General features: G+C 36.0%; 4 protein-coding genes across 4 annotated transcripts; 2 read left to right on the top strand and 2 right to left on the bottom strand.

The window, feature by feature from the left end:
- Positions 1-392: 392 nt before the first annotated feature.
- Positions 393-1,584, bottom strand: LOC110749130 (senescence-associated family protein, putative (DUF581)). Its single transcript, XM_021949149.2, has 2 exons — positions 856-1,584; positions 393-738 (listed from the first exon to the last, which is right to left on the bottom strand). The coding sequence occupies exons 1-2, from the start codon at positions 1,434-1,436 to the stop codon at positions 579-581; spliced, it is 741 nt and encodes a 246-aa protein (XP_021804841.2). The 5' UTR covers positions 1,437-1,584; the 3' UTR covers positions 393-578.
- A 3,589-nt stretch (positions 1,585-5,173) lies between these two features.
- Positions 5,174-9,316, top strand: BGAL7 (beta-galactosidase 7). Its single transcript, XM_021949147.2, has 17 exons — positions 5,174-5,338; positions 5,430-5,638; positions 5,730-5,796; positions 5,893-5,985; positions 6,085-6,228; positions 6,324-6,412; positions 6,511-6,616; positions 6,726-6,810; positions 6,897-7,015; positions 7,115-7,276; positions 7,354-7,550; positions 7,659-7,762; positions 7,870-7,979; positions 8,080-8,307; positions 8,407-8,621; positions 8,715-8,988; positions 9,099-9,316. The coding sequence occupies exons 1-17, from the start codon at positions 5,174-5,176 to the stop codon at positions 9,204-9,206; spliced, it is 2,475 nt and encodes an 824-aa protein (XP_021804839.2). The 3' UTR covers positions 9,207-9,316.
- Positions 9,317-10,455: 1,139 nt separating this feature from the next.
- On the bottom strand, positions 10,456-11,534 carry LOC110749249 (Integrase-type DNA-binding superfamily protein). Its single transcript, XM_021949318.2, has one exon. The coding sequence runs from the start codon at positions 11,409-11,411 to the stop codon at positions 10,764-10,766; it is 648 nt and encodes a 215-aa protein (XP_021805010.1). The 5' UTR covers positions 11,412-11,534; the 3' UTR covers positions 10,456-10,763.
- A 3,774-nt stretch (positions 11,535-15,308) lies between these two features.
- On the top strand, positions 15,309-17,525 carry CPN20 (chaperonin 20). Its single transcript, XM_021949327.2, has 6 exons — positions 15,309-15,466; positions 15,600-15,772; positions 16,287-16,466; positions 16,593-16,748; positions 17,000-17,077; positions 17,194-17,525. The coding sequence occupies exons 2-6, from the start codon at positions 15,602-15,604 to the stop codon at positions 17,365-17,367; spliced, it is 759 nt and encodes a 252-aa protein (XP_021805019.1). The 5' UTR covers positions 15,309-15,466; positions 15,600-15,601; the 3' UTR covers positions 17,368-17,525.
- The last annotated feature ends 110 nt before the right edge of the window (positions 17,526-17,635 follow it).

Here is a 17,635-nt window from a genome sequence, read left to right as displayed (position 1 = left end):
ACAAAAAGATTTGTACCCCATGTCCTCTGTTTAGAGATTACCAGATTTTGATCGTCACAAATTCAACAGAGGCTCTTAATACTTTCTTTGTCGAATCACACCTCAATGATGTTTCGGTCACCCCTTAAACACCCTTAAACATAAACTTTAGGGAAATGTTAAGGATAGTCGTCTACACGTGCCAACTCGAATGGTTTAGAAATACGTAAACAAGAGGACATCTAAATTGACTTAAGATTAAAGTTCAAACTCCACAACCCGCTGCAAATTACTAGAATGAGATTATTATCTTATGTTATTCTGGGCTAGTATCTAATTTAATTGGCATAAATCTTACATGAAACACTAAATCAGAAGCCGACCCTCCTTTCCAAATTTAACTGAAATCCAAGTATAGAATTGTTCTTTATTCTTCAAAAATGTTCCTGTTGTCATCACAGAATACAAAGGTCGATCGATTACAACTTAGGCAAAATTTTCCTTTTTTTTTCTTCTTACTTTTTTGGTTTATAGGTAAACAAAAAGCTGATAATTCTCATATATATGTATTTAGTGTAAGGCCGCCTATGTACTGACTGTTAAATCACAAGAATCCCAGTTGAGAAGATTTGATCTCTTGAACAAGATGACCCTGAAACTTCCACAGATCTTAAAGCTTCTGATCTGCACTGTTCTTTGCGCTCATCCATCATTATCTGCGTTGCTCTGCATTCTGTGCTACAAAACGCACTCTCTCCTCTGTAAACCACACAGAAAACATATATTAATCACAAACCCAACATCAAATTCAACAACATGGGTTGAACCAAGCATTTACAATGAAACATAAACAAGAGAAAGTAATTGTGGTTATACCTGTACATGTATATGTCTTTGCCATGGAGGTTTTTCTTGCACAAATGGCATGAACTGAGAAAATCCGAGGTGGGAAAAACAGAAGCAAGATTGTTATCATTACAAGTCTGCAAATCATCCTCCACATGATGGTGCATGGAACTGGTTTTGCAGTCACCTCCATCATAGTAAACCCTAGTGAAAGACTTGTTGTGTCCACGCTGAGTCACATAAGTATAATTCTCCAAGCTATCTTCCTCAAACTCCTGGCGAACCCTGGTAGAAAACCCATCACAGTTTTGAGCAGAGCTTACAGGAATTGGCTCTGATTGGTTCAGGTTTTGACCACAAACCGCATACTTCGCCAAAATCTCACGTCCATTATGGCTTGACTTTTCCAAGGCAGCAATTATGCCCAACCCAACACCACCAAGATCATAATTCTTCAACCCTCTGGGGCTAGAAGATTGCATCTTGAGGTCCAATGGACTTCTTGGGCTTGTCTTGGCCATGTCGAAGAAAAACCCGGCACGGTTGCCGTAAACTAGCAATTCCGACAGCTTCCCGATCATTGGAAATGGTCTCTTGCCACACTTCAACATAAAAATATTTGGGTTACCAAAATTGATATGAAGCAGAATGAAATTGAAGCGGTTTGGAAATGCTATTTTGCACAAAATGTGTGTTTTAGGGTCTTCAATATATGAAGGAGGAGTGGGTAGGACTTAGCCCATGGTTTGGTTTGGAATTATATGGGTGATGATTGTTTTTCAAACACCCATGAAATCATTGAGTTGCTTTTACCTTTTTCTTTTCTTTTCTTTTCTTTTTTTATAAAAAAAATTATTATAAAACTGATTCCAATAAAGGTCACTTGTCAATAGGCCAATTTTTTTAGAAAATGTCCCTTTCCGATTATTGGGGCCACATGCTTAGGGGTGTGGCCCACCATAAGATTCCTTGGGCATTATCACCGTTGGACTCGTCGCACGTGTCGACGATCCAAGGCTATTGGGCATGGCAATTATTACTAAACCACTAAAGAGTTGTGTGAGCCCACTGAAAACTGAGGGCCCACTTCTGGCAGTGAAAGTGATGCGGGCCTGGTTTCTTGTTTGCATCACTAAATTACTAGAATACCCTTGCATTGTGATATTCCCATCGAAGGACAAAAATACATTTTGTTTTGAGCATTAGCTGTCTTCTATGTTTTATATTCTTAACTTTTAATTGGGCAAGTAAAACGTGTAGCTTTCATTTCATATGTAAATTTCGCGTTTCTTTGAGAAAAAAAATTGGGAGTATTTTTCTCACCATTTTAATTCAAGGTGTAAATTCATCATAATTCTTATCACTTGATATGTGTTTATAAGCATAACCATAGTTATACAAATCAAATTAGAAAATTGACTATAGTTATGCCTATGAACACTTGTTAAGTACTAAGAAGGATGATAAGTATACACCTTGAGTTTAAGTGGTGAGCAAAAATATTTAAAAAAAATTATGCTTAAATATATTAGGAAAATAAAATCTTAAAGAAAAAAATTAATTTATTGTATCACAATTGATTTAAATGGAGAATTAACTTATTAATATGTAGAATTTAAAAGAAATTATCATCATTTCATAGGCTTATTATGTAGTATGTATTTTTATGAAAACATACCGTAATTTTTAGTATTATATATTAATTATGATCTTAGTTATTACCGTCTTCAAGATATTTTAATAAAATAAATTATAATTTTGTCTTTAAATGTGTGCCAAGCTCCTACGGTTGGGATTCTGAAAATAAGTTAAGCTATTATTTTGAAATTTTTAAGATTTTTTATTTTTTGAAAAAAAAATGTATGAGGTGAAATTATTTTATTTATATTTTGGGTAATGAAGTAGGTTTGGGGAACACCAATCGAATTGTACCAGAAGAAAGGGAAAGGCTTACTATTATATTAACTAGGACAATAAACAATACTGGGGGTGCGTAATTGTATTGAATGTGAGGCCCAATATGGGGATTTAACATAGAGACGCTTTTGTCATAAGCAGAGAAAGCTCCAAAAACATCAATAAACCAGATGGGACCAGAAACATGAGTGGCGGTCTGTGATTAGACGGCTCAGGTGGAGCCACGTGGAGCTGAAGTTGTATAGTATTGCCTGTGGCCGGAGTAAAACCGCAGTCGCCAGTCGCAAAATTGACAATGACCTCCTCAAAAAGAATCATTTTTTTACAGGAGAGGGCGTCAAAGATGTTGATAACATTCAATTATTAATTACAATCCAAATCCAAAAATAAAGGCTCAAATGTTCAAATGGTACTTGTGTTTTATCTTATAGGCCAATTTAGTCCCTGTGTTATCAATTTGGCCAATTTGGTTATAGTGTTTGTATCTGTTAGACAATGTAGTCCATTCTCTTAAAAATATAATATTTAAAATATTTAAAATTAATTAAAAAAACTGTAATTGATTATAAAATTTTAAATTCAATATGAAAATGGAATATATATTTTTTTTAAATTTCACCTTCCCCAATTTCACACACACACCTCAACCACCTCCCAAACCCAGCCACCCTCACCACCACCACTCCAACCCCAAACCCATAGCCATCCTCACCACCATTCCAACCCCACCTAAACCACAACAACTCTCTCTCTCTCTCTCTCTCTCTCTCTCTCTCAGTCTCTCTCAGTCTCTCTCAGCTTCCTCTCTGACAAATCACGAAGTTCTTCATAGCTGGTCACTGTAACCTTGATGGCTCTACAAGGACATGTTCAAGGACAAAAAATATAAATAAAAGATTAAAACACGTAATAGTCCAAGGACATGTTCGGAAGAATTTTTGGAATGACTTAAAACAATTTTTTTACAACTAAAAGCGCTTCTAATTGCATTTGGCAAAGCAAGTGAAAAGTGTTTATGAGTCGTAAAAGTGTTTTTTTGAAGAAGTACCCATGCCATGCTTCTTTAGAAAGCACTTGAATTTTTAACAAAAATTTCAACATTCTTCTAATAAAAGTGCTTATGATAAAAAATGCTTCCTATAGAAACAATCCCAATAGGCCCTAAATTATTCTAATTTGAGAATCGAACTTCCGTGTAAAGGGACATAAACACTCCCCCAACTAAGGTCTGCAACTTCAATTGTTTGTTTTTAATTTTTTGGTGTGAGATGCAAGATGTTGACCGCCACCAATTTATATTTTAGTTTTACTTTCACCTTAATGTTTGAAAGCGATCTAAACGTTGTCTTTGTATGGACTTTGTAGCTACTCTTTTCTTGTATAGACAAAATTGATCAACATCATCACCTCTCTTAATTGACCTCAAGTGTATGGATCACATCAAAGCCGGGGCAAGTAACTTGAATCAAGACCCATTTTGATGAATGGGTCTGTGAGAGTATTGGGCCGGGCTGATAGGCCCCAATACTTGTAAGACCGTGCTGATAGTCTATGTTTTTCCTAAATAATGATTTCCAATTTATGCTAGAAACAGTCTAATATTATAATTACATGTTCCAAAAACTAACAAATTCGAGACCAAATTGATGTACAGGTTAACGTGAAGGACGATCCATGGACGTTTTGCGATAAAATTAAAAACCATATTGCTTAATATAAAATAAAGTGATTAAGAATTTTATAATGTAGACCTTTGTATATTGGTGTTCACATCACAAAGGGTTCCTTTTATTATTTAATTTAACGTTCACATGTATTCTGGCCTTGTACCTCGTACTAGTGTTCTAGTTCTATAAAGGCTTCATATAGCTTTTTCATATACAAGATTTTAACTTTGTTGGTAGTTCTCGATGGTTGGAACCAACATGGACTGTTTGATGGACACCATTTAGTTGCAGTTTCCTTAAAAGAATTTATGTTCATTCATGTATCTTTCTGATTGTGATGAAGATGAGTAATACAACGAAATAAACACATAACTCTGAGTTTTGATATATAATCACACTTGGTATACATTTTGGATAACTTATCTGGTTTTGATAATCATTCCTAGTATAGATTTTGGATAACTTATCCGGTTTTGATAAACAATCACACTTGGTATAGAATTTGGATAACTATAACTATATCGGATTGATGATATCTGCTCTGCTCGGTTTGAACTTCAGAAAAGTTATTCATTTTGGATAAAATTTTAAGTAACACAAACTTTATGATTATCCAAATTTGTTAAACCAGTCATTAATTCAATTCAATCCTTCTGATCAGAATAAAAGTTTGATTAGGATACTTGTAGGAATCACTAATGCATATAAATAGAGGACACTTCTCTGATCATTCTCATATTGTGTTTTTCTTTGTTAGTTCAACAATGGCGATCTCCAAGTTTGCATTTTGTTTTTGTTTATCGATAGCTATGCTTAGCTTGTACGCTGATGCCACCGAAGTTTCACACGATGGAAGAGCCATCACCATTGATGGTAAACGAAGACTTTTGCTATCCGGTTCAATTCACTATCCTCGAAGCACACCAGGGGTAAATTTTCTTCTTAGTAAAATCCGATTCAGTGTTTCTAATGTGTTTTTCTGTAATCAAATTAACTCATTGATATGTTGTGCACATGCAGATGTGGCCAGACTTGATTAAGAAGTCAAAGGAAGGTGGACTAGATGCTATTGAGACTTATGTCTTTTGGAATGTGCATGAACCTGTTCGTCGCCAGTATGATTTTACTGGTAATCTTGACCTTGTCAGGTTTCTCAAAACCGTTCAAGACGAAGGACTTTATGCTGTTCTTCGTATCGGTCCATACGTTTGTGCTGAATGGAACTATGGGTACATGTTCTGTCATAAAAAATTTGTTTCATATTCTTTTACACTAATTTTTGTCTCAAACACAATCTGATTGTTTGCATCTCATCAACAGAGGACTTCCTGTTTGGCTGCATAATCTGCCCGGATGTGAGATTCGAACTGCTAATGATGTTTACATGGTAATTTCATTGACTTCCATTTTATGTCACCAAAATTCTAATATTATGCTAATAAAACAAGTCAAAACCTTTAACCTTCTTTGTTCTTTTTTTCAGAGTGAGATGAAGAATTTTACCACCTTGATTGTTGATATGATGAAAAAGGAGAAACTTTTTGCATCCCAAGGTGGCCCAATTATTATTGCTCAGGTATATATGCATATACATACAATTGTTTTGGATTTATTCATATATTATACAGAAATATATATTTATTGTGATAACTTAAATTTGTTATTATTTTTTTAGATTGAGAATGAATATGGCAATGTGCAATCATACTATGGAGATGCTGGCAAAGCATATATGAACTGGTGCTCAAATTTTGCCCAATCTCTTGACATTGGAGTTCCATGGATTATGTGCCAGCAAAGTGATGCTCCCCAACCAATGGTAAAATTTGCTCGCTCTCTTTTTTTATTCTAAATTATTTATATTAATTGGGGTGTGTATGATTAATTTTTTTATATTCAATTCTTTATTATCAGATAAACACATGCAATGGCTGGTACTGTGATAATTTCAAACCAAATAATGACAACAGCCCTAAAATGTGGACTGAAAATTGGACTGGCTGGTAAGTTCTTGAATCTTACATGATTTTTTTTCTTTTTTTTAAATTATTGATTTTTCTTTTGTTAAAGTTTTCCTAAATTTATATAATGCATAAATCAGGTTCAAGAGCTGGGGTGGTAAAGACCCACTTAGGACTGCTGAGGATCTTGCCTTCTCTGTTGCAAGATTTTTCCAGACTGGAGGAACTTTCCAAAATTATTACATGGTTGGTACATTGATTATTTTAGGATTATTCATAGGATATATATTGTTTCATGTAAAACACTTTTCTTTTCTTCTAACTGTTATGTATCTCTGTGTTTGTCTTTCCTTAGTATCATGGTGGAACAAACTTTGGTCGAACAGCAGCTGCATATATTACCACAACTTATGATTATGATGCTCCTCTTGATGAATATGGTAAGCAAATCGTAGAATTCAAGTTCTACACAGTTCTTATAGTCCTGGCTTTATGATTTCTTACATATTTTTTGGTCCTTTTACAGGTAACTTGAACCAACCTAAATGGGGGCATTTGAAGCAACTTCATGAGATTCTGAAATCCATGGAGTATACTCTCACTCATGGCAATATTACCACCATCGATTTTGGAAACTCTGTTTCAGTAAGTTTATGATTTTGGATTGATTTACTAATTGATGTTTTATAGACTTTACAATTGGCACAGTTACTCATTTTTTGTATAAATATTTATGTATTTTAGGCTACTATGTATGCAACAAATGATACAGCAAGCTGCTTTTTTGGCAATGCAAATTCCACCACTGATCATACAATCACTTTCCAAGGAAACAAATACACCATTCCTGCTTGGTCTGTTAGCATTCTTCCTGATTGCAAAACTGAAGGATATAACACTGCAAAGGTATGCACTAATTATTTCTCAAAATTGCTTCATATATATTAATTATTTTATTAATTTGTTTTTTACCCTTTTTTTAGGTGAACACCCAAACATCAGTTAAGGTGAAAATGGCGAACAAGGCTGAGGATGAACCTGAATCTCTTGGCTGGCTGTGGAGGCCTGAAAACATTGATGACACAAGACTTCAAGGAAAGGGAGAAGTTTCTGCAAATAAACTCATGGATCAGAAGGATGTCGCAGCTGATGCTAGTGATTATCTTTGGTACATGACAAGGTACTATTAAATGTTTTAATTATTTTTGTATCTTTTTTTTTCATTCCATGTGTACATATATAGTTAGTTTTTTTTACTTATAATTCATTTAACTTGGATTTTGAGCAGTGTTCATCTCAACAAAGACGATCCAATCTGGAGTGGGAACATGACTCTAAAGGTCAATGCCACTGGTTTTATCCTTCATGTATATGCTAATGGAGAATATCTTGGTAAGATATTGGAATCTGATTTGTTAATGTATCTTACCTATTTACTTATAGCTTTGTTTGCTAACCTGTTAATTTTCTTTTTCTTTTTCTAACCTCGGTTAATATAGGTTCTGAATGGGCTAAATACAATGACTACAATTATGTTTTTGAGAAAAATGTCAAGTTAAACCCCGGAAAGAACGTGATTTCCTTGCTGAGTGCCACCGTTGGATTTCCGGTTGGTATTAATTAACTGCATTGTTGTTTTAAGATCAATTAGGTGGTTGTGATTAGTTATATCAGTTTTAATTAATTTTAAAATTGTGGATTATGACAAGAACTATGGAGGTGGATTTGATGTGATAAATACTGGAGTTCCTGGTCCTGTTGTTTTGGTGGGACAAAATGGTGATGAAATGGTGATCAAGGATTTATCAGCACACAAATGGTCATACGAGGTTGGGCTACATGGCTTGAAGAACCAGCTCTTTAGCACCGATTCTCGTTACGCTGCTAAATGGTCAGCCGAAAACCTACCAATTAACAGGATGATGACATGGTACAAGGTAAGTAAACCCAAATGTTATAAACATTAAGCTTGTTTTAATTACTCAGTAACTCTTTAAGCAATATAATAATATTTGGTTATGTTTGCTTTGTTTCAGACAACTTTCAAAGCTCCTCTGGGAACTGACCCAGTTGTTGTGGACCTGCAAGGGTTAGGCAAGGGCCATGCTTGGGTCAATGGCAATAGCCTTGGGCGATATTGGCCCAGCTATTTGGCTGAGGAAGATGGTTGTAGCCTTGAAGCTTGTGACTACCGTGGCTCATACGACAACAACAAGTGTGTCTTCAATTGTGGCAAACCTACTCAGAGATGGTAATTACCAACATTTTTCTTTGGCTGCTCATCAAATGTTTTTCCTCGTTTATCTTAAATCACGATTTTAATTATATGTTTATTGTGTTTAAGGTATCACGTTCCACGATCGTTTATGCAAGACGGCCAGAACACTCTGGTTTTGTTTGAGGAATTTGGTGGCAACCCATCTCTTGTGAATTTCCAAACCGTCACAACTGGAACTGTGTGTGCAAATGCCTATGAGAAGCACACATTGGAATTGGAATGCCAAGGTCGTCCGATTTCATCAATCAAGTTTGCTAGCTTTGGCAAACCACAAGGCAGATGTGGATCATTTGAGAAAGGAAGCTGTGATGCCAAGAATGTATTGTCTATCATTCAAAATGTAAGTATTATTTTTCTTCCCCAATCTTTTTTTGTAAAATTCAAGTTGCATTTCCTTCTTAATTATGGAAATAAATATGTAACCTCCCTTTTTCAAACGTGATTTTATAGGAATGTGTGGGCAAGGAGAAGTGCTCGATCGATGTTTCAGAGAGCAAACTTGGATCAGCAAATTGTGGTGCTTCTGTGAAGAGGCTGGCTGTGGAAGCTGTTTGCTAGGGTTGTAGGGTTTCTCTTTTTAGATTAGAAAAGTTAGGTTTTATCTTAATTATTGTATTATTATGAGGTCAATTTGGTAGTAACCAAAGCTTTAATTAGGGGTAGGTTAGGTTGGTTGCTATCATTTTCTAGTTAGTGTCAAAGGCACTATAACTTTTTTATCTCTATCAATAAATTTCTTAGTTTTCTTAATTATATTCTTAGTTTCCTTAATGTTCATTACTTCTATCCAGTTGTGCTTGATGGTTATACATTTGAATTCAAACACATCATATAATAGAAGTTGGTTCCGTGATAAAATTGCAGGAAATTAAGTTATCATAAACAATTTCACACGTATTATAATTTTCTTATCCTAGTAAGAAGTTAGTCTTCGTATCCTAAATGTGAAGTAAGTCTTCATATCCTATCCTATTGCTGAAACTAACTATTTGGAAATCAACAAATCCTTTGTTTTCATCTTTTACTTCTTGTGAAATAACTAAGACGAATGAATTTTTTGTCATAAAATGAAATCTCTCGCCCCACTCTTCTTATTTAAAGAAATTTGTATTAATTTGAAAGAATTAAGGATTCACGTGAGTCCTCCCACCATATTATGATAGTGCACAAATTTTGAGACCAATTCGAAATCAATTGGTCAAAAAAATTGGACACTTAGAGTTCGTACGAAGTTCGTGCCAAATTCGTACCGTGCAAGGGCTTGGATGCTTGTTTTCTTCATAATTGCATAGTTGGATACCTTCACAATTGAAGCTCCAATTTCCTCTTTGTACAGAGTCCCCCCACAAAAAACTTTTATTGTAGACCCTCCTTAGCAAGTGATGGAGGCATTAAAGCCAGATTTAGTAACATATCCTTTTAAAATTGCTTGCATAACAACTTGGGTGCTAGCTAAAGTTATTGGGGTGTAACAGTTACAGTAGCATGGGTTGTACCCTTTACAGCAACTTGAGTATTATCTCTGGTTGCTACACTAGCTAGGTTTAGCAAAAGGACCAGTAGGGTTAGGATAATAAGCACGCACGTGGTAATTGATAGGTGGCCCCCTTCCATTCACTTGCTGTGTGGACCCTCTGGATTTGGATTGAGATATGTAGAAACATGCTTGTTTAACACGTGAGTGCATTAATCTATTCCAATATTATTATTATTATTATTATTATTATATCCAGATAATGGAGAGTTGATCGTTCTATATTTTCTATGGTTGTTCTTCGTTCTTCAAGGAAATAAAAAAAACCTAAAATAAATGAATAAAATTTCCACTAAATTAAGCACAGAATAAATACATTTAGTTTCAAAAATCTATACGAGTCCAATTGTGTTGTTTGTACCAATTGCATGAACAAAATGCAATCTAGGATCTAGGATGGCATCCACAAAAATTGGTTCATCCATAATAGGGTTACGTAATCAAGCTTCGAGAAACTAAAACTTTCCGGAGCTCCAACCCGTATGAAAAAAATTAAAAATTAAAAATTCAATTTTTAATTTTTTTAATTTTTTTATATCTCAATTAGACTCTGTACGTGTACGTCTTTGGAAATTCCAATTTTAGAAATTCCAGAGGAAAGATTCCTGAGCCGGTATAACGCCGTCCAAGTTCTCTTCCGCGTAGTAATCAACGGCTGCCGTTGGCTCTGTCGTTGCTGGACTGAAAAACTGTCCGTTCAGCTCATCAAAACCCGGAAACAACCCGTATTCCGTTGCGTAATTACCCGACCCGAATGTCCTAAAAAGATCCGAAAACGAATCGTTTTGAGTCACTTGAAAATCACTGTCCATCAGGACCGTTCCACTCCCCTCCGACACCGACGGGGATGGAGACTGAGACTGAGACTCCGTCTGCAACTCCGACATCGATTGATCCGAGTGCTGCTGGGTTGTCGGAGGCTCCGAATTCGCAAACCTAGCCGCCTCGGCCTGGATCTCCGCCGGGCTGAGCGTCCGACCGCCAGAAATATTGGGCGGGTTGTCAGGGAAATTAAACTTGGCGGTGCGGCCGCGCAGGCAGAAAAGCGCGGCGTCGAAAGCTCGAGCCGCCTTCTCGGCCGAGTCGTAGGAGCCGAGCCAAATTCGCTCGCGGCTGTTGGGTAGGCGGATTTCGGATACCCATTTGCCCCACTTGCGCTTCCGTACTCCCTTGTACTTGAAGTCGTTTCGTTCCGAGGGCTTCCCGATGGTCTGCTGCTGCTTCACCATGGACGACGAAGAAGACGACGCCGTTTCGTAGGAGTAGAAAATGGATTTGACTTTGAGTTGTGTTGAGTGATGTTTTGTTGTGAGTTTTGTTATAACAACTTGTAAGCATCTGAGAAAGGAATTTGCGGCTCTGCGATATATATATATGTGGGTTTTGGAGGTGGGGCTTGGCCCCTGAGAAGCCAAGGGGTTTTTTTGACTGATGACTGTGGAAGGTCAACACTGCAGTGCAGAGGCGCGTATGCAGGGTTGCTGCAATCGTCAAAGTGGACACGTGGCTACTCCAGAGAGTGGTGTTAGGAGAGATTACGCGGGGGAAGAGTACTATGGGATTCGAGCACGTGTGTTATTCATTCCTCATGCTCCCTTTGTTAGAAAAATAAATAAATTTATAAACAAGGGAAGAGTAACGCCCCAAGTTGAATCTTATACTTATAAGTTATAATAACGTGTTTAGAATAAAACCCAAGGGGATATATATATTTAAATTATTTATGTTACATCTAGAGTTCAAGATTCATCTTGGATGACAAGTTTTTAGTTCAAAGTCACAATTGGTTCCATGGGTTTTTTTTCTTAGTTCTCAAATACGAAACTTGATTATTGAGTCTCAAATTCTACTCTAATTTCAGGTATGGAACTTAAGGTTCAAAATCCTAAATATTAAACTTACATTTGAGGTTCAAGGATCTATGTTGCTGGTCTAGTGCTTGAATTTTTGTTTATAGATTCAATGTTTGAGATTTCAAGCTCCGAGTCCATATTTTAGATTTAGATGTAAATTATGAGTCGAATGTCAAATGTCTAAAAATAAGAGCTTTAATTCATAGAATAGAACCAAGTCAATTGCATAAATGAAATATGAATAATCCTAAACTTTAATTTGATAACTCTCATTTCATTGTATGGATGCTCATTCTCAAATTTATGTGTGAGTCAACCAATGAATACTTTTTTTTTGAAAGGACAATCAAAGGGATATTCATTCCATGGGAATGATCAATGATGTGATTATATTCCTCCGTACCAAACATTCACTAATAAGTACCTCATTTCATTGCGAATGAATCACCAATCATATATTCACCTCACAAATGATAAATTTGTTAGTTTAAACTTCCATAGGCTCTAAAAGGATGAAGAAGAAAAAAAGTTACACGTAATAGGGAGAACACTATTTTGCTATATCTTATCAATAATATAATGATACGTGAAAAACTTATCATACGTGTTATTGCGTTATTAATTGGGAATAGCAAAAAGTATTATTCCTCATATTCTCTCTCCTAATAAGAATGAGGAGATTCTAAAAGTATATTCTAAATTAATGTGAAAAAAGCAAAAGTAAGATATTATTAATTAATTAATTGAAATTCAAAGTAAAAAAGTCCAAAACCGTGACCTCCCCCACCAGCTAGTAAACCTTGTCAACTGGGTCAACCCATCTCCATCAAACTCGCAAAGTACAGATACAGATAGATATAGATGCGTCATCTCAAACATAAGCACCAAATATTTTTCTTAAATGATCAACGAAAGAAAAAACAAGAAATATATATTCAACAACGCGTAGATGCTCTAGTAAGTTGCCTTACATAATGCCAAATGACCTAACTAATATTGCGTCATCCAGATCCACACCCATGCCAATGCCATGCCTGTCCTCTTCCTTCTTCGATGCTTCATATGTTATACGTCGACATGTTCATGTTGTCGGAATGGTCTTATGGACTATTCAATCCCCTACATTTTAAACAATCAAAATCATATGTACTTTAGTTTATGTTACAACAATGATTCATATCGGAAGTTTTTTCGTCGTTTAAAACTTGTAGAACGATGCAAATCGTTAAATTAAACTAAAATAAATATATGGATAATCAAATGGCTAAAACTAATAAACAATTTCGATTATTGAATATGCGTTTGGAAATGGAGGATCAAATGATGAACGTTCTTTCTTTCTGCATTTGGAAATGGCTGAAGTCTAGTGCTTAAAATCTGGCCAAATTATGAATCAAAGAAGAGAACACAGTCAACTTTGACAAGCGTGCCTTTTGATTTGATTATAACACCATCTCAATAGTTAAGCTTAGCCGCCCACATGAAAATTAATCTCTCAAGGGCCTAGAATTTAAAGCATGTGATTAAGAGCATTTACAATTATGCTTCTTATTTTTCACTTAAAATTTAGCTAACAATATTAGAAAACTATTTTAGGAGCTCCTTATAAACCAAACAATCTATAAGGGATATTCATTCCATAGGAATGAATGACTTTGCTAATCCGTAATCGGAATTAAAATAAGGAGTTGAATTCATATTACGGATACTCATGTGTTTACTTCATGTGGAGGAATAAAAATGCAGGTGAGACCCACACAAAATCATAAATTCAACTCATGATTTTGGAGGAATTGGAACTCTTGGGTGAGAGGTGCTATTTTAAGGGCATTTCCACCTATTTGCCATGGCAAAAGGCAAGGGGAGGCCATGGTTGTTACTATTCACATGAATAGGATATCCCATAGCAATTTTTTTGTTGGTTTTCCACTCATTGTCACCCAAGGGCAACCACTATTCACATGAGATATGAGGAGATGAATTTGTATAGAATTTTTGTGTGGGAAGTGAAGAATATGACTAGGTATTTATTTATTTATTTTTTTAAATTCCAAAATTTATAAAATTGTTGGTTTTTTTTTTGTTATGTAATTTGGATGATGATGTCATAATGATGTCAACATTAGGTTAGCTTGACCAGACAAGTCTTGCACTTGGGCTTGCCTAGGTTGGTGGAGCCAAGCTCTTGCCATGGCAAGACTTGGCCACTGAAAACACATTTGGGGGCCTGGGGGGCCTCCCAGTAGAAATGCTCTAATTCCTTGAGAACCAACCTATTAGGTATCCATTGAGATTTTAAAATTCCTAATTTGTCATATACTTTAACCCAATAACAATGGAATTTTAGTAATCAATTTGGCTTATAATTCAATTCCAATTCATGGGAATTTAGTAAACAACTTATAAGAAATCAGTACCACTCCTACCCCAATTCCATATAATTTAGTAAACAACTCCAATAAAAATTTGGATAACTCTCCTCATCTGATTAGGGATTAATAAACATACCATAAAATTAGCTCATTTTCATTGTGAATGAATCTCCAATCATATATGACATGAAATCTTTGACCCCAAAAAACAAACATTGACATGAAATTGGTAATGGTAAATCCCTAGCAAAACTACTTAAATTAAACAAGTCAACTTGGTCAAGTCATCCTTAAATTAAATTAAGTAAGTACAAATATAGAAGCGTCATCTCAAACATAAGCAAGCCTATTTATATAATCAAAAGATTCAAAATAAAATAAAAAATAAAAAATTGACATCTGCCCAAAATGGATCATGTTCAACAACGCGTAGACACTAGTAAGCTAATGAATAAATAAGTTCATCGCGGAGGATGAATGAACAAAGTTTCCCACGTCAACATGCTCACGCAATGCGGTATGACAACCTACCCAAGATTGCGTCATCCATACGTCCCACATGCAATCAGATTTTGCCCTGTTGCTTCTTCGATGGTTCCGTAAGTTAACTTCCTATGTCCAGAGAACTTTTCTATATTAAGGATGTTTATGTTCTTTTCTATATTCCGATGGTCAGAATCGTTTATATTTTAAGTTCTGATTTAGCTGGTTTTTTTGTATAGATAGTAGCAGATGGCCCAAAGCAGAAGCAGAAGCAGAAGCTGGACCCATTTGGAATTGTTGACCCACTCGATCAGGCCCATTTTGCCAGAATCCTCTAGGTTGTGTGGTCGGGCGGGTACCCATGACCCACCCAAATTTAAGAGGTTGCGGTGAATGCAAAAAAAAAAAAAAAAAAAAAAGGAGTTCTAGAAGAGTCGTTTTATCATCTGATAAAACCCAAGCCTGCAAGTGCAAAGTTTAGGGTTTTATCTTCTTCACTCTAACTAAGCCACTGAGGTTTCCTCCTCATCTTCTTCCTATTCTCTCTCTCTCTCCCTTCTGCTTCAAATTCAAGAGGTTATTAGCTTTCCCTTCGTCGTTTCAAACTTGTATAGCTGCGTTTTATTCATTTGGGCAATTTTAATTTTTTCAATTGATATACTTTTTCCTTCATTTCTATGCTGAATTGTTTCATGTGGGTGATACGCAGAAATGGCCACATCTCAGCTGACAGCGTCTTCAATCTCGGCGAGGAACTTGGCGTCATTTGAAGGCCTCAGACCTTCAAACCTCAAGTTTGGGTCTCCAGTAGGAGTCTCACTTGTAAGCCACAGGTCCTTCCGTGGTCTCGCCGTCAAGGCGGCCACTACGGTCGCTCCCAAGGTTGTTATGTTTGCTTCTTCTTCGTTTTTGTATTGCTTGTTGTTCCCAATCTGACTATGCTTCATTTCTTTGTTTCTTTTTTATGGGTAAAATTTTGTTGCTTTGGGAAATTTTGCTAATTGTATGTCTAATTTTGTGATGATAATGATTTGAAAAACGAGTATCCGTACATGATTTGAATTTTTATTCTCTACCCATTTCATCATTTCCAGAGAGAGAATTTATGCCATTTGTAGTGAGAAGGGCTTTGTATTCTCTACTTATACATGTTTGAAACTATTGATGATCGTTGGGTTATTGTTAGCTCGGCAATTTGTTATATTCAGGGTTTTTACTATTTGTGGTAGGTTTACCTGTTTAAGTTTCGAGTTCTGTTTGCCCATCTCTCTAAAAGAACGATTTTTCGTGTTTGTTTTTCTGGATTTGTTATAAAATTAGCTCCGTTATTGAATTTGTTGTGTCAGTTTTATATGTGGTTTATCTGATGTTCTTTGGTTCTGATCCAATTCTGCAGTACACTTCGATTAAGCCTTTAGGTGACAGAGTGCTTGTGAAGATCAAAAACGTGGAAGAGAAAACTGGTGGTGGAATCTTACTCCCAACCAGTGCTCAGACAAAGCCTCAAGGAGGTGAGGTGGTTGCTGTTGGAGAGGGTAAAACAATTGGGAAGACCAAAGTGGGCATCAGTGTTCAGGTGCTTGATGATTGTACATGTCGTTATACTCGTTAGCTATAATGAACCATTGTCTGAGTTTACTGAATGTTTTCCATTTCATTATAGCCCTAGTTTCCTGTTTACTGAATGCTTTCCATTTTATAGACTGGTGCCGAAGTTGTCTACTCCAAGTATGCTGGGACAGAGGTAGAGTTCAATGGTTCTAAGCATCTTATACTAAAGGATGATGACATAGTTGGTATTCTTGAAACCGAAGATGTGAAGGATCTCAAGCCTCTGAATGATAGAGTCTTAATCAAGGTTTGTTGCCCATTCAAATATTTTAACTCTTGTGTATAATTGTTTCAATAGTCAGTTGTTGAAGTAAAGCATAAATTTGATTAATATTCAGGAAGACATACAGTTAATACCTGGTTTGGCTTTTATTCACAATTGATTATCTTCCTCTCTCTATAGTGAAAATGGTAGGCACCAATTGTCAATTTATCACCTTTTCTTCCACATGTTTGAACCAAAGTTCATGATCTTGTCCCTATGTTCAACCAATGCAGGTTGCTGAGGTTGAGGAAAAGACTCCTGGAGGCTTGTTGCTGACAGAGGCAAGCAAGGAGAAACCTTCGATTGGCACGGTAAGGGGTAGTAAGTTATGAATTTTTCCATCTTAGCCCAAGGTATTGCAGCTATTGTGGATAAAGTTTTGGATTTGTGAGATAGTGTAGCTTATGTTCTGCGTACGATGTAACAGGTGATTGCCGTTGGACCCGGTACTCTTGATGAGGAAGGAAACAGGAAACCATTATCCATTTCTGAGGGGAGCACAGTTTTGTACTCCAAGTATGCAGGAAATGACTTCAAGGGCAAAGATGGTTCCGAGTACATAGCTTTAAGAGCTTCGGATGTCATTGCTATACTTTCTTAGTTGTCCAATTAGATGAGTTCAATCTGTATTTTTGAAATATCCGGCAGAGTTTCTTCAAGACATTTCTGATTACATAGCTTCAGGGGCTTCAAATGTTCTGTACTTTTCAATGTAATAACACTTGGAATATAATGATTGCAGTTGAAACAATTTCGTTACCTAGTCTATTTTCAAGTATCCTCAGATGAAGAAGCAATTTATGAGAAATGAATCCTTGTGTGGATTGGTGCTGGAAAATCACAGGGATATTGGTGCTCATACAATCCAA

This window comes from Prunus avium, chromosome 7, assembly GCF_965620075.1.
Source record: "Prunus avium chromosome 7, drPruAviu1.hap1.1, whole genome shotgun sequence".
NCBI lineage: Eukaryota > Viridiplantae > Streptophyta > Magnoliopsida > Rosales > Rosaceae > Prunus > Prunus avium.
Note: the sequence above shows the minus strand (reverse complement) of the source record. Positions and strands in the feature narration are given on the sequence as shown.

What these genes read in the sequence shown, in the direction of transcription:
- CPN20 (XM_021949327.2), top strand. Translation starts at nt 15,602, where the DNA reads ATGGCCACATCTCAGCTGACAGCGTCTTCAATCTCGGCGAGGAACTTG. An exon ending in AAGTGGGCATCAGTGTTCAG is followed by an intron (nt 16,467 to 16,592) that starts GTGCTTGATGAT and finishes TCCATTTTATAG; the next exon opens with ACTGGTGCCGAAGTTGTCTA. An exon ending in ATGATAGAGTCTTAATCAAG is followed by an intron (nt 16,749 to 16,999) that starts GTTTGTTGCCCA and finishes CAACCAATGCAG; the next exon opens with GTTGCTGAGGTTGAGGAAAA.
- LOC110749130 (XM_021949149.2), bottom strand. Translation starts at nt 1,436, where the DNA reads ATGTTGAAGTGTGGCAAGAGACCATTTCCAATGATCGGGAAGCTGTCG. An exon ending in AAAGACATATACATGTACAG is followed by an intron (nt 739 to 855) that starts GTATAACCACAA and finishes TGTGGTTTACAG; the next exon opens with AGGAGAGAGTGCGTTTTGTA.
- LOC110749249 (XM_021949318.2), bottom strand. Translation starts at nt 11,411, where the DNA reads ATGGTGAAGCAGCAGCAGACCATCGGGAAGCCCTCGGAACGAAACGAC.
- BGAL7 (XM_021949147.2), top strand. Translation starts at nt 5,174, where the DNA reads ATGGCGATCTCCAAGTTTGCATTTTGTTTTTGTTTATCGATAGCTATG. An exon ending in GTGATGCTCCCCAACCAATG is followed by an intron (nt 6,229 to 6,323) that starts GTAAAATTTGCT and finishes CTTTATTATCAG; the next exon opens with ATAAACACATGCAATGGCTG. An exon ending in GTGCCACCGTTGGATTTCCG is followed by an intron (nt 7,980 to 8,079) that starts GTTGGTATTAAT and finishes GATTATGACAAG; the next exon opens with AACTATGGAGGTGGATTTGA.